The sequence below is a fragment of the Dreissena polymorpha genome, chromosome 3 (assembly GCF_020536995.1).
Source record: "Dreissena polymorpha isolate Duluth1 chromosome 3, UMN_Dpol_1.0, whole genome shotgun sequence".
Taxonomy (NCBI): domain Eukaryota; kingdom Metazoa; phylum Mollusca; class Bivalvia; order Myida; family Dreissenidae; genus Dreissena; species Dreissena polymorpha.
In genome coordinates, this window is record NC_068357.1 from 86,707,549 (window position 1) to 86,722,917 (window position 15,369).

Consider the following 15,369-nt stretch of genomic DNA (forward strand, 5'->3'; position numbering starts at 1 on the left):
TTAAACGAAACATCCATCACATTCTGACCTTTGAGTTCATTAATTATGGCGCTACCAATTTCATGCGCTTGATGGGCATTCACATCATCTGTTGACATAACCCCAGTTTCAATGTTCCTTAATGAATTCACTGCTGCAAATGGCTTTCATTCATCCAAGAATGTCAAAATTGTATTCCGATTTTATGTGTCGCGTTATCGTCTAGTTTTGGAACACTCTTTATGTTGCTCACTTGTAATATATTCCGTATCAGTTAACACTTGTACGACGCGTTTACTGCTGCACATACGGGCATTGAAAGTTACCACTGAGCTCTTTGAACTTCCGTCATTCCCTTTCCTCTTGTCATACCACCAGTAGATTTTAGAGTCCTCATCAGTGTCTGCTCGATTGTCAAATCAGTAGCCAACTCAGCCCAGTAGCGATCATTCCGTCGTATCACATGGAAACCATTTATGAACTTTTCATAAATTACTGGGTGCGTTTCCTGTAGCTCATTCATTTGTTGAAAGTAGAGGTATGCTGACTTAACATACAAATTATGCCGAGATGCGGCCAGATAAGGAAGCATACGTTCAACTGACTGAAGGTGCAAGTCCCAATTACCCATTCTCTCTGCTTTAATGAATTGCCTGAGTATTTTAATCATCTTAAGGTATTGGATCCGCAAAGCTGATGTCGGGTATGATTTTAGCTCCAGTATTTTCCAGTCTAACTTCATTTTGACATTTTGAAAAACTTCGTTTTCTTTCACACTAGCAGGTGCGATTTCTTTGTTGATTGACTTGTCGTACAGAACTGATATTGTCTCGAGTTCCTTGAGGTCACTTTGAGTGTCTATGGCCTCTGATCGATATCCAGCTAGGTCTTTTTGTGCTACATCAAATGACTCGGAAACTTTTTCTACAGATGTCTGATTTTTCTCTATCGGTAATGGTATCCCATATATGTCCGAGGTAAGCATCATAACGAGCGCCGAATAAACCAACAGATGCCCACGCACAGCCCTCAACACCGCCTTTCTGCTCATCATATGGTCTACCGCATTTGATGTGTAAACAGTTTCTAATGCATCTTGTTATCCGGTTGCTTGCATAAGATTGTCTACACTTCCGAGAAAATTCATTTGAAGATGCTCTTAGTATGAGCACAACATCTTTTAATGGACTGTCATTATTCTCGCTTTGTAAAATAGATGTTGCTTTCCAATAAAGAGGTTGATCGAATGTGACAACCGGCGTAGTGTGGTATTTTTTAGCCTCTGCAGACACGAAATATAATCTTGAGTAAATACAGGACAAATCACTTGGGTTTAGGTCGATCATAGGTAGGAACTTGATAGAAGATCTGCCGGTGAAATACCCTTCCTCTATGGCTTGCATAAATCCTGACCATCCAGGGGTTATGGACTTGAGTGGCCAAACAACTTCTAACAAGATATCCTGGCAGTCTGTTGGGTCCTCTACATTTCTGACTTTTAAACTTTTCAGAAGTAGACTTGGGAGTTCTAATGGAGCCTTGTAAAACTTTATATTGATTGTGCCCGGAGCAACAAGGTCTTCATTAGAAACATTAATGGGTGGTATAGGCATTTCTTCTTTGACACCAGGGGAAACGGCGGCAATGATCCCCATACCATGAAATGTGTCATGTCCATCCAACGTTCTAACATTGTGATCAACGTTGTCTGCTGCAAACTGAATGAAATTTGATGGCATCACTCCTGAAATCTAAGTTCCATTTTGAACAGCGGCACTTGACTCAAATTTCATGACTTCTTTATACGAGGTACAGAAACCCAATTTGTTCAGAATATCAATTAAAAAACGCGACGAATACTGATTGTGCAATTGCACGGCAAGACCAAGTTGCAATGGAGGAAGTGTCATTCGCGGTCTGACGGATTGCACAATAGCTTGTCCTATAGAAGCAACCTTGACGGGGTTTGTCTTCTTTGGTAAGTGGGTCTGCAGAAATGTCCTCAGTGAGTCTGGTAAGTACTCATGTCTTATGGTGGAGGGTAAAATGCCTTCGACACGCGTATATCTTTAATATCACTTTGGATTAGTTTCGCCGCTGTTTGAATAATTGATATTTTCTTTTGCGATGGATCCAAGTCTTTGTCTTGCTTGTAAAATTCATTTAATATAGTGGAGACTGTTTTTTTTAAAGTAACAATATTAGTAATTCCATTTATCTCGGTGATAACTATCTGATCATTAAATTGTTCCATTAATTTCTTTTTCATATACACCGCACTGTATGCATGGTCTGGATATAAATCGTCCATCTGTTTCACAAGGTCATTAATACTTGTTTGCTCATCGTCGTTTTCTTCTAATCTTTGAGTTACAGTCAGAAATGCTTCACTCTGTCTTTGATTCTCTGGACGCCGTTTTGGAGACTTAATGGAAATTTCAGATTCAGTTTGTTTGCTGACGGGTTTCTGTCGTCTAGTTCGAAAGTTAACACTGCATGTTTGATGGTATAGTGCATGGCCATAATAATCAAACACGGTAAAGAAGATTTGTTTTTATTAATATTTCTTAAACGGCTTCGAATTTTCATGGCGATTTTTTTTTAAATATGTATTTATTCATGGGCTACATGATGCAATTGATTTTATTTCTGTTGCAATTTGTTTGAGGTTAAACAGTATATGTCCTGGACTACTAGATTTGTAGAGTTTTCCTGTTTTCAGTGTTCAAGGTAACGGTGGTCATGACTTATTGAAATCATTATGAGATTTTTTTTAAGTTACTGTATGTTTTCTAGTGAACTATTTTGTAGTTATACTGTGCTTTCAAAGATATTTTGTCAGAATAAATGAAAAACACTTTAGAAGTCACAAGTTTGATCCTATAACTTAATTATGTTAAAGGTTACATAACCCAAACAAAATGGTAAATAATTTTCACCTGTGCATGCCTTGTATTCAATGCTATTTCTACAGATTTAACTTAAAGATGCAAATAATATAAGAAGCTACTGGTAGTTTCTACTGACAATTTAACATTGCACATTATTACCAGTTTACATAGGTTCCTAAAAACTTACAGTAGTATACAGCATCTTACATGTACCCCCGGGGGGGGGGGGGGGGTAACTTCCCAAATTTAAGGGTAGGGGTTTCCCACTGAAACTTCCGAAATGTGACCCATTTTTATACCTGAACTCTGATAAAAGTAGACCCATTTTGATACAAGATTTTTGAAAAAGCAGACCCATATTTGTATATATGATACCATTGAGAAAGTGGACCCATTTCAATACAAGAATTTTGATAAACTGGACCCATTTCAGTACTAGAATTTGATAAAGTGGACACATTTCATACTAGAATCTTAATCTCTATCATATCAATACAGCATACTTATTGAATTTGCTATTATATCCCGTATTATATGTTTATTTAAAGTTAAACATGGGGCATGTACCACAATTTTCAAAACTGTATTGCATGATTTAAAGAAAACATTTGGTCAATAGAAACAAGAAATATCTTTAAAAAAGATATACGGCGTAAATAGTTTAATGAATGAGATCAAGGATAGCGAATGTCTTTTTCTGTGCAGTTCTTAGCTGCATCACACGCAGTACGGGATGTTACGGGGAGTTTTCGCGGCTTATTTTACATTATAACATATTGCTGGTCATAAACCTATAGATACAAAACAGAAAACCAAAAGAAGAATGGAAGTGAAATTTAAACATATGAGTCAACCGGCCACACGAGAACAAACCTGTTTTAGTGGTCTGTCGGGCATTGCTATTTGATTCGATTATTAACAGTATCGAGAATCATCGTGCTCATGCTTAAAGTGATATTATGGGCATTTTGCACTGTTGAATTGAGCTGAAAAGAATTAACAGGTCAAAATAGTTAGTTAAAATGTGGTTACTGATCAATTATCTGCAACTCACCTTGCTACCAGTTGTTTATAAAAATATATTTTATATTCGATATTCTTACGTGACCCACCCAGTGCTGTAAGCCGAAATGATCCGTAAAACAATATTGTGTCTTTGTGTCGTATGAACAAATCTGCACTAAAACTAAATTTAGGTTCAACTCGTAAACGCATGATCAGTTGTCAAACGAAAGTACGGTTAATATTCAAATGCATTATTTTTCTCTTTCTGGTATATTGTTTTAGTATGTTGATGCTGCATTAATTACTTTAAGTGTATATGAAGTAGAAACATCAAAAATAATCAACGGTTGCGATAGACACCTATAAACTGTTACATGCTCATAATATCACTTTAGTACATTAGGCAATATGGTGGAATAATTATTGTTAAATTTATTAAAAATAATATTTATCATTGTATTTTTGAAAACACATTAAGAATCTATTATTGACATACCATAATTATATTGCTGAATATCTTCTTTTAACATATTTCTGGTCTAAAGAAAATTCCAGGTAACCTAGTTCACGGATAGCGTCTTTATTATATAACGATTATTTTACTGACCGCGAACTCCGGTGATGACCTGTATATAAACTCTGAATGTCCGCGACTTGACCCAAAACCTCGCGGGTTGAAATGCAATTCTTTAAAGTGAGGCCTCGCTTCCACTGCTCTTTATACTTTTACATGTTAACATGTTGACAGGAATATGGAAGTAAGTACTAAATATGAGAACATAGCCTTTTAAGTATAAACGCTTTTGCGCTGGTAATACTCTGAAAATAAAAGGTGTACGCACAAACTGTATTGATGTCGAGAATTGAGTGTAAAACTGTTCTATCTATTAAGCCTTTTCATTAGAGATAAAATTGTTTCATACAGTAAAACAGTGGTACAAAGACGCGGATATGTTTCCAATGTTCTGGTGGTATACTCAAATCAGCCAATGGAATAAATGAAGTGTATTCATTCGTACCTAGCCGCGGGAAATTTTATTTGAATTTTATTGGACACTTACAAAGGTCAAGTCAGGGTGAAAAGCTGGCTTATGCAGCTTACGCCGAAAAAACTAACTTGATTAATCAAGGTGATTTATTAAGTAAATGGACAATGCAACAAATAATACAAGTGATAAGAATAAATAAAGGTGAGTGGAAGTTTTAGAGTTTTATAGCAGGAAGAAGCTAATGCTTTATTTGAGTTGGTCTGTTGGAAAACTGCCAGGGTTTATTCATGTATGTCGGCTCGGGCTTATCAGGAACAACCCTTTCTGTCCAGACAGGATTTTCTATAACAAGAGACCTTCATCCTTTTAAGGACAAAATCTACAAAAGTGGAAAGTGTGGTTCCTGATTAGCCTACATGAATGTGTGCACACTTCACAGGCTACCTGGTATCATACTTGATGCATTAACTCTTTCAGTGCTGGAATCGAATTTTGAAGGCCTTTGCAAACAGTTTGGATCCAGATGAGACGCCACAGAACGTGGCGTCTCATCAGGATCCAAACTGTTTGCTATTCTGATAGTATTCTTTGAAAAAAATCAAAGAAAATGCTAATTTTAGAAATTAAGCAGACGACATTTTAGCAGAAGACAAATTTCCCAGCATGCAAAGGGTTAAGCCTGGTTTTACCAGACTGAGGCTCATTGGCATCCTATGGAATCATCCTGCCAAACAATTCTTGACCTAGTGTTGCTCCTGTCACATTTATTAAGGACAGTTATTATAGTATGAATTTTAAATTAAGCAAATTCATGTGCACCAAACTTTAAGACACATATTGTGTATAACTATTTCAATTACATGTAAGTTCATCATGACTTGTCTTTGGTGCTTTATAAGCCTCAGTTCAGCTGTGCATATTTCATCCCCACTCCCAACTGGCTAATTTCCATAGAAATAATGAACAGATTTGCTACTACTCAGAAACAGAACTATACAAATATGCTGTTTTGCCTTGAAAACCGTGCATAAACAATTTCTCGCATAATTACCTCATAAGTTTCAATGCATGGTTTCCACAAAATGCAGATGTTGTTATGCATGCACATTGCAAGTACTTGAAATTCTTTGACTTTGGCTTTCAGAATATCATTTATGGTGGTCCTTGTATCTGTAATATTTCTGGAATAATTTAGCTTTATTTATTTCTTTGGAAGATTAAAACTTTGGGATATTTTATATTTTTTAGCTCACCTAAGTGCTCATAAAGAGCAATAATATTGTAGTCAGTCTTTGTCTGCAGTCTGGCATCTGTGTGTTGTGTTAACAGTGTTGGCATCATGTGTCATCAACTGCTAGGTTGTTACCATTCTAGGCCACATTTATCAACCAATCTTGATGGAACTTGGTGAGAATGTTTGTCAACAACATATCTGGGCTAAGTTGAGATCTGAGACACATACATCCAAAAACAAGGTCAAGAGGTCAATTGTTTGAGAATCCTAGTGATGACTTTAGTATAATTGGTGTAAAAAGAAGTTCTTTTTATACATGTACAACAGACAACCAATGCATTAAAATGAATTCACATGCTATTGCTGTTGCAACCACAATTATCTGTATAGGGGCATGGAGTGGAAGATGTTGAGATGATGAGGGTGGGGGGGGGGGCAGACATAAATACAATAGCCAGAAAGGACAAAGGAGAAACAATACAGAGGCGAAAAGGGGACAAAAACAAGTGAATGAACAGTCAGAAAGGGGCAGCTGCACAGGTGCAGTGGCAGACATAAACAAAACATAAGGATCAAGACTGAAGTATGTTATTTGTATGTTTTCATTCATAGGCAATATACACGATAACCAGAGCTACAAGAGTTAAATTCAATATTCTTCTTAACAGCATAATTTTCCACAACAATTATCAATGAACAACTTTGGTTTTCATGTTTAACTTAATAGCCCTATTTAACAGAAAACTGGGGTCTTTAGTTGCTAACAGGTTTCTTTAACAACTGTTTATGAAAGCAAATCCAATAGAATCATCAAAGAAATTCAAAGCTAAACATAGGGATCTGTTATGAAGCCCACAGTGCTTTCTGCAGAATCTATAATTTATGAAAGTTTTTCAGCCAAAATAAATTCAATTCTCCTACCTACATTCTATAGCAAAGTGAATTTGTTCATCAAAAGCTGCACATGTAATTTAGCCACTGTAACGCCTCTGAATTTGGCACAGTGTGATAGGCAGGGGATAATCACATTAGAGTTTGTGATGAAGATCGCTCACTTTGATTGTATATATAATGGCGTTAGATTAGCAGGTGGATGTATTCAATTTGAGTCTGCCATTGAAAACGAACTTCCTGGAACTTAATCAGAGAATGATTACATACTGAAATTCCTTTGCAAAATTATGTTATCTAACGGTTATCAATAGATGCGCATTTTATGTATTCACATACTTGCTTCTTTGGTACTTTAAAAGATATTTTCATTGAGCAAACTTTCACTATTTCAACAAAACTTTACATTTACATTAGTAATCATGGTAGCCTAAATTTTCCCATATTTTGATTAACCTTAAAGCCATGCATACAAAATTAAATATCTGCAAAAACAACAAGAACATGGCTTATAAAATGGAGCTGAGTATTATACGAAAAATTAAGTCAGTTAAATCTATTGAATGGTGTGGTTACTTAAAATAAAAACAGCAAAGAAAGGTTTCTATACTTTTGATCAAGATGCCATAATTTTAGCTTCCATTATAGGGGTTTACTAAGTGGAGAAAGGTTGCCTAATATAATGATTAAATATTTATTGATATAATGTACTTAACACACATATGAATTAAAAGATATTATTAAACTTAATTTTGTTTCAATAAATAATGTATCATTGTATAGGAACAACTCACAACTGTTTTGTCCCACTGTTATTCAGTTCAGATAATCATCCAAAAATGAGTCACAGTTTGAAACTGTGTAAAAAAAATTACAAAACTGCTTTTATAATCTTCACTCATAATTCTGCTTGTTCCATGATTTATAATTTTGTGTTTCTTTTTCAAAATGTTAAATACATCACAGACACTCGAATTAAATTTGTATGTTTCAATCAATTTTGTTTTTCATGATGCTTGAAAAGTATGTTCGTGAGATTCAGCGGTTGATGTGGAAGTGTACATGTAGGTATTAACATGTGGTTCTTTCCTTTTCTGGTGCTTCTTCTGAGATCAGCTGGGAGATATATAAATCACACTCTTGGTTACTGACCTTGTTCATATGGTAGCATTTAAAAATAATAATAAAGTATTGAATAATTTGTCATTGTATTTTTATATGTTAACAAAGAATCCTGAAAGATGAAGATGCTTAGTTGGTTTGTCTAATTGTTGTAATATATGTTGGTATTTTTATTTTTATGTCCCCCACTATAGTAGTGGGGGACATATTGTTTTTGCCCTGTCTGTTGGTCTGTTGGTCTGTTGGTTTGCACCAACTTTAACATTTGCAATAACTTTTGCAATATTGAAGATAGCAACTTGATATTTGGCATGCATATGTATCTCATGGAGCTGCACATTTTGAGTGGTGAAAGCTCAAGGTCAAGGTCATCCTTCAAGGTCAAATATATGGGTCAAAATTGCTCATGTAATGTCACTTCTGCAATATTGAAGCTAGCAATTTTATATTTGACATGCATGTGTATCTCATGGAGCTGCACATTTTGAGTGGTGAAGGGTCAAGGTCAAGGTCATCCTTCAAGGTCAATCGTCATATACGAGACATAGTGTTTCACAAACACATCTTGTTTAGCTTACCTTTGCAAATAGTGGCCATGGGTAGCTTTTTGTATACTGCTTTGTCCATCATCTATCAGTCCTTGTGTGTGTGTGTGTGTGTTTGTATGTCAGTTATCTCTTCTTATTATGACTTGCCTTGCTGAACCACAGGGCAGATTTAATGAAACTTCACAGGAAAGATCATTGTGTGACTGTCTCTCAAAGTTGTCACTGGCAAGCAACCTAGGGTATTTAGGCTCTCTTGTCAACTTCAGTTAAATTCACTTGCTTTCAGTCAACACAGCTGTAAAAAGAGAGAGAATAAAAAATAAATATATGTAATTGTGATGCAAGAAGTAGTAGTACCCTTATAGTTCATTTCTTTACTAAAAATGTTGACCATTAGAGAACAAATTAATTTCAGATTGCTTCATTACCATTGTCTACTTCTGTATGAGAACATTCAGTGCAAAACATTAAAATTGAGACACTTTTATTGCCATGTTGGTTGAGTTTCAAGACTGATGAAAGTTAAAAGCTGCAGCATATGGGGCTTATGAATGTCTGCACGTATGCTTGGATAAATCTTTGTTTCGAAAGTTAATGTGGCACTATTGAAACGCAATGAAATATGCATCATAACTTGTTATTTATACCTTTGTTTGTGTGGCATAATATAAAAGCAGTGAATAATGTATCATAATTTGTTGTTTATACCCTCCTTTATGTTGAACTGTTAAAAAGCAATCAATAATGTATCATAATTTGTTGTTTACCAAAGTATGAGTCCGCATTGGCACATGCAGTGGTCAAAATGATATCTTGTTACCACAGTGGTCAAAACGATATCTTGTTACCACAGTGATCAAAATGATATCTTGTTACTAGTGGTCAAAATGATATCTTGTTACAAGCCTGGAATACACATTAATTTTTCATGAAATATATTAATAATTTTGAACTCTGATTTATCAGTTAGTTTGAACCAGTAGTTGGTGGTAGGATGAAGAGTTGCCTTGCTTTCCTAAATGATGGCGTTGTATAGTTAAGAAACTGGCAGATCATGATGGTCTTAATTGGCCCCCAATTGTTGGATTTCACAGACCATTAATTGGAAACAGTGGCAGCTCATGTGTATAATTCCATGGAAAATTTATTATACCCCCACAAACGAAGTTTAGGGGGGTATATAGGAGTGAACGTGTCTGTCGGTCCGTATTAAGTGTCCGCTCTCTAATTCAAGTAGTTTTCATCCGATCTTCACCAAACTTGGTCAGAAGTTGTATCTACATGATGTCTAGGCCAAGTTCGAACATTGTCCTTGCCGGGTCAAAAACTAGGTCACGGGTCACTTAGTGCGTTTTAAACATTCAGCATGTTGTCCGCTCTCTATTTCAAGTTACGTTTTCATCCGATCTTCACGGAACTTGGTCAGAAGTTTTATCTAGATGATCTGAAGGCCAAGTTCGAACATGGGCCATGCCAGATCAAAAACTAGGTCACAGGGTCACTTAGTACGTTTTAAACATTGAGCATGGTGTCCGCTCTCTATTTCAAGTAGTTTAAATCCGATCTTCACCACACTTGGTCAGAAGTTGTAACTAGATGATGTGTAGGTCAAGTTTGAACATGGGCCATGCCGGGTCAAAAACTAGGTCACGGGGTCACTTAGTGTGTTTTAAACCTCACCATGTTGTCCGCTCTCTAATTCAAGTAGTTTTATCCAATCTTCACCAAAATTGGTCTGAGAACTCAGAAGTTGTATCTTGATAATGTCTAGGGTAAGTCTTAATATGGGTCATGCCGGGTCAAAAACAAGGTCACGGGGTCACTTAGTGCGTTTTAAACATCACAATGTTGTCCGCTCTCTTATTCAAGTAGTTTTCATTGAATCTTCACCAAACTTGGTCAGAAGTTGTATCTATATGATGTCTAGGTCAAGTTTGAATATGGGTCATGCTGGGTCAAAAACTAGGTCACTGGGTATCTTAGTGCGTTTTAAACCTCACCATGTTGTCTGCTCTCTAATTCAAGAAGTTTTTTATCCAATCCTCACCAAACTTGGTAACAAGTTTTATCTAAATGATCTCTAGGACAAGTTTGAACATGCGCCATTACTGGCCTAAAACTAGGTCACGGGGTCACTTAGTGCGTTTTTTAACATTCAGCATGGTGTCCGCTCTTTAATGCAAGTAGTTTTCATCCGATCTTCACCAAACTTGGTCAGAAGTTTTATGGAGATTATCTTAAGGCCAAGTTAGAACATGGGCCTTTCTGGGTCAAAAACTAGGTCAAGGGGTCACTTAGTGCGTTTTAAAAATTGAGCATGTTTTTTGTGAAGACAACATGCAAAATATTATGTGTCAATGCAGCATGTGGGGGTATTCGTCCCGTCTGTGACAAAGCTCTAGTTGACTTAGCTTTCATCTTTTCTTGACAGAAGAAATGATTGTGTACTGCCTTTGTATTTTTCTAAGAATTATTCCTTCATTTCACTAGTAAATACATAAGTTTATGATTGAAGTTACAGTAAATGGCTCTCATATTTATGTTTTTGTAGTTGTAATTATTTTTTTGCATGTTTGTGTTATAACATCATACCTTGTGAATGATACATTTATCTGTTTATGTTCCGTGAAAAGGAACTATTTGGTAAATTGTAACACAAACAAACCGCTTTCATTACTTTATCATGCCTTTGTAATTGGCAAAAATTGTTCTAATGTAGCAAAGTAGCTGCAGATGTGCGGGTGTCTATGTAACTTTTTAGGTGTGCTGAAATCATCACAGCATAAGAAAGTTATTGGCCAGACAACAGAGATGATTGAATTAAGTTAACAGATCTTCCTTGGGTTTTATTTGGCAATCAGTTAAATGGTGCATTACTTTCCAATCATGTGTTTAATCGGGGAATTTTCTTGTTGTGCAATGTGGAACATTTGGAAAAATATTGTTAACAGGATGGTGGTTTGTAGCTGGTTGAGTTTCTTGCAGTAGAATTCTTGAGTTCTAGGGATTGGCAAGAAATGCTGCAGTGATTCAGTGGTGTCATTTTCAAACAAGTGGTTATACTATATGTTTGCTGCATATATAATATTGAATATTTATTTTATTGGTGTAAGTTGATATTTCACGTGAGTGCTTGAAACCATTTTATCTGTTGTTGAAGTGTGAATATTTGTTATGATCGCCAGAATTGAAATTGTTTAAGGAATTATTCGCAATTAATGGATTTTTTATAGATACAAGTTATGACTATTGATAATTGTGTTGGATTTTGTTGCAGTGATTAAAGTAGCAGTGTTCCACATGCAGTGACCAAAATACGTTTAATGTGTTTTCAGATTCTGAAGAAATGAAACCAGAACAACAAAACAAAATACAGAAGTAGGAATTCAAAGGTCAACCAAAATCCAACACAATGGAATTAGCTCACAGTTTACTACTTAATGAGGAGGCTCTATCCAAGATCCCAGAAAACAAGAAAAATGTGTTTGTCTTTGAATGGCTACGATTTCTGGACAAAGTGCTTGCCGCTGCTCAAAAGGTGAGTTCAAGAACAGATTAATTGTCAAATATTTACCTCATCCCATTGTTTTGCATGAGTGTTTGCTCTTTCAATAGAGACAAATATTTCAGGTCTTAGTTTGTAAGCCTTATGCTGGCTACTTGTTTTATGTGAGTATTAAAAACAGATGAATGATGTGAACTCCTGTGGATGAAATCTTGCTGGCTCTCTCTTTCAAAAATAGTCAAATTGGTTCATAATTAAACCTGGTGATAATGTTTGTGGGCATATATCTCAACTCAGGTTAATAAACAGCTCGATCACCTGGAGCTTTGCTAAATTATTGCCCTTGAATTCATCACATTGGTAATATTTACCTTGTCTGCTCTGTAGCTCAGATAGTTTTAAGAATAATGTATCATAATTGTTGTAAATATAATATGGTCATGATGTCATAGCCTATTGTGATAAATAGCCAGATTGCTTGAAGCACTTCTGAATAATGGCCGTTGAATTTAAAAAAAAAACGGCCAAATTAACCTTTTCTTCCCTCTATACAAACAGTTTTTATAATCCGATAATCTTTAAACTCCGTTTTATGTTTACATGCATAATATCTTGGCCAATTTTAATTAGCAGCCAGATTGATGGAAACAATTTTGAATTATGGCTCTTGAATTATAAGAAATATGCAAAATAAACACAGTCCGCTCTCTTACTTGAATCTTTCAGTGCTGGAACCGAATTTTGAAGGCCTTTGCAAACCGTTTGGATCCAGATGAGACGCCACAGAACGTGGCGTCTCATCAGGATCCAAACTGTTTGCTATTCTGATAGTATTCTTTGAAAAAAATTGAAGAAAATGCTAATTTTATCAATTTAGCAGACGACATTTAAGCAGACGACAAATTTCCCAGCATGCAAAGGGTTAAATAGTATTCTGTAATAGTTTTTATCATATCAACATCAAACTTTATGACAATGTTTGCTGGCATGATGTCTTTGCCTGGTTAAAAAAACGCCAGATGTCTTGAAACGCCCCCTTTGAATTATAAAAAATTTACAAAATTATCCTAGTCTGCTCTCTAACTCAAATATTTTGCATTAACTTCTGACTTGGTGTCTATGTGTTTAGGCATATAATCTCGACCAAGTAAGATAACCATTGGATTGTTAGAAGCACATCTAAATTGTGGCCCTTGAATTGGCAAAATTAAACTTGTCTGCCCTTGTTTTAATCGTATAATCATCCAATTTTGTCACAATCAGATGTTTGGCAGAATAAAATTTTGCAAAGTATGATAATCACTCTGATCGACTGAAACTTCCGATTTATGGCCCTTAAATTATACAAAATTGACCAATTAACCCTGACCATTAAATGGGCATATTGACAGGTGGCAATCTTGTTAACTCTTTCAGTGCTGGAACCGAATTTTGAAGGCCTTTGCAAACAGTTTGGATCCAGATGAGACGCCACGTTCTGTGGCGTCTCATCAGGATCCAAACTGTAAGCTATTCTGTTAGTATTCTTTGAAAAAAAAACGAAAAAAAATGCTAATTTTAGAAATTCAGCAGACAACATTTTAGCAGACGACAAATTTCCCAGCATGCAAAGGGTTAATATTGGCTTTCTATGCTTTTCTTTATAAATCTGAACAGAGTACTAATATTTGAGATACAAAGACATCTATTTTACATATAATTTTCATCCATCGTTCATTTAAACACAGGAATTAATTAAATCAAGATTTATGTATAGTACAAATGTATAGTAGTCTAGCAGGAAAAGGTACATGTAGGAAGTAATTGTGTAAAGAAACAGATTTTGAGAAACTTCATGCATTGTTTCAATGAATGAATGTACAGGTCTGGTCTTATACATGTAATGAAGATTAACCATGATCAAGATGGTTGCACCTAAATTTTACACTTCATGGTAATTGTGTGAATATGTGCAAATAAAACAGGTAGGTGTACTGGATGATATGCATAGAATGTACACACCATTATGACTGCATTAACAGAAAAAATTATTTGATAAATTTTCTGGATAAACATTCGCATTGACCTGCATCAAACTTGTTTTCACATAATAAATGTTATATTATACAGTCGAAAGCCGATTGCTCGAACTCGCCGGGACCAACAACAACAAAAGTTCGAGCCATCTGGAATTCGAGCCAACCAATTTCTAACATTCTTATGTTTTTATGCCCCCTGTAGAGTGGCATATAGCAGTTGAACTGTCGTCAGTCCGTCTGTCAGTCTGTGCGCCCGTCCGAAAGCTTTAACATTGGCCATAACTTTTGCAATATTGAAGATAGCAACTTGATATTCGGCGTGCATGTTGTATCTCGTGAAGCTGCACATTTTGAGTGGTGAAAGGTCAAGATCATCCTTCAAGGTCAAAAGTAATAAAATACAATCCAAGGGAAGTAATAAGCTTTAAAAGGGAGATAATTTCTAAACCTGCCAAATGATACATGTGTATATTGAAATTTTATTTCAAAGCGGCGCAATAGGGGGCATTGTGTTTCTTACAAACACATCTCTTGTTTAGCATGAATCTGCAATAGATTAACTCTCCAGAGTATTTTAAAACAGTTACGCATACAATCAGACAAATATTATGAAGTAAATGTATGTTATATGGGCCTGTTTTTATGTTGCACATTTAGGGGTAAATGTAAGAAACAACACTAAGAAACAAAACATACATAGACATTATATGCACACCCCTGAAATATTAAACAGCACGACATGTATTTATTTATTCGCTTGTTTTTTATGCCCCTGAAGGAGACCGTCCGTCTGTCTGTCTGTCTTTCCGTCAGACTTTGCATTCAGGTTTCGCATTAAGGTTTTGAAAAATGCTCATAACTTCTATGTCACTTCAGATGGCAACTTGATGTTTGACATGCATGTGTTTCTCATGGAGCTGCACATTTTGAGTGATGAAAGGTCAAGGTCATCCTTCAAGGTCAAAGGTCAAATATATGGCTTCAAAGCAGCGCAGTAAGGGGCATTGTGTTTCACAAACACAGCTCTTGTTTATAGCATAGTCTCCTTGATTTTTGCTGATAATCTGTAAATGGGGTTGAGGGGGTTGAGAGTGGGCTTGCCACTCTGGTAAGAAATCTAGATGTCCCCATGTGTTGTTTTCTAAGACAGATACCATAGGTGTGACTGATTCATGGCTAACTGAATA

The 15,369-nt window shown here is 35.7% G+C and overlaps 1 protein-coding gene across 5 annotated transcripts in view; it reads left to right on the forward strand.

Moving 5' to 3' along the window:
* Positions 1-15,369, forward strand: part of LOC127875118 (HEAT repeat-containing protein 5B-like) — an 86,310-nt gene that overhangs the window by 11,083 nt on the left and 59,858 nt on the right. For 3 of the 5 annotated variants that reach the window (XM_052419941.1, XM_052419944.1, XM_052419945.1), the window contains exons 1-2: positions 6,527-6,681; positions 11,995-12,197. In XM_052419941.1, coding sequence (XP_052275901.1) covers positions 12,072-12,197 — 126 coding nt within the window. In that variant the 5' untranslated portion in view covers positions 6,527-6,681; positions 11,995-12,071. Of the gene's footprint in view, positions 1-6,526; positions 6,682-11,994; positions 12,198-15,369 lie in introns of those variants that run through there. The other 2 variants (XM_052419942.1, XM_052419943.1) reach the window with 1 other exon arrangement.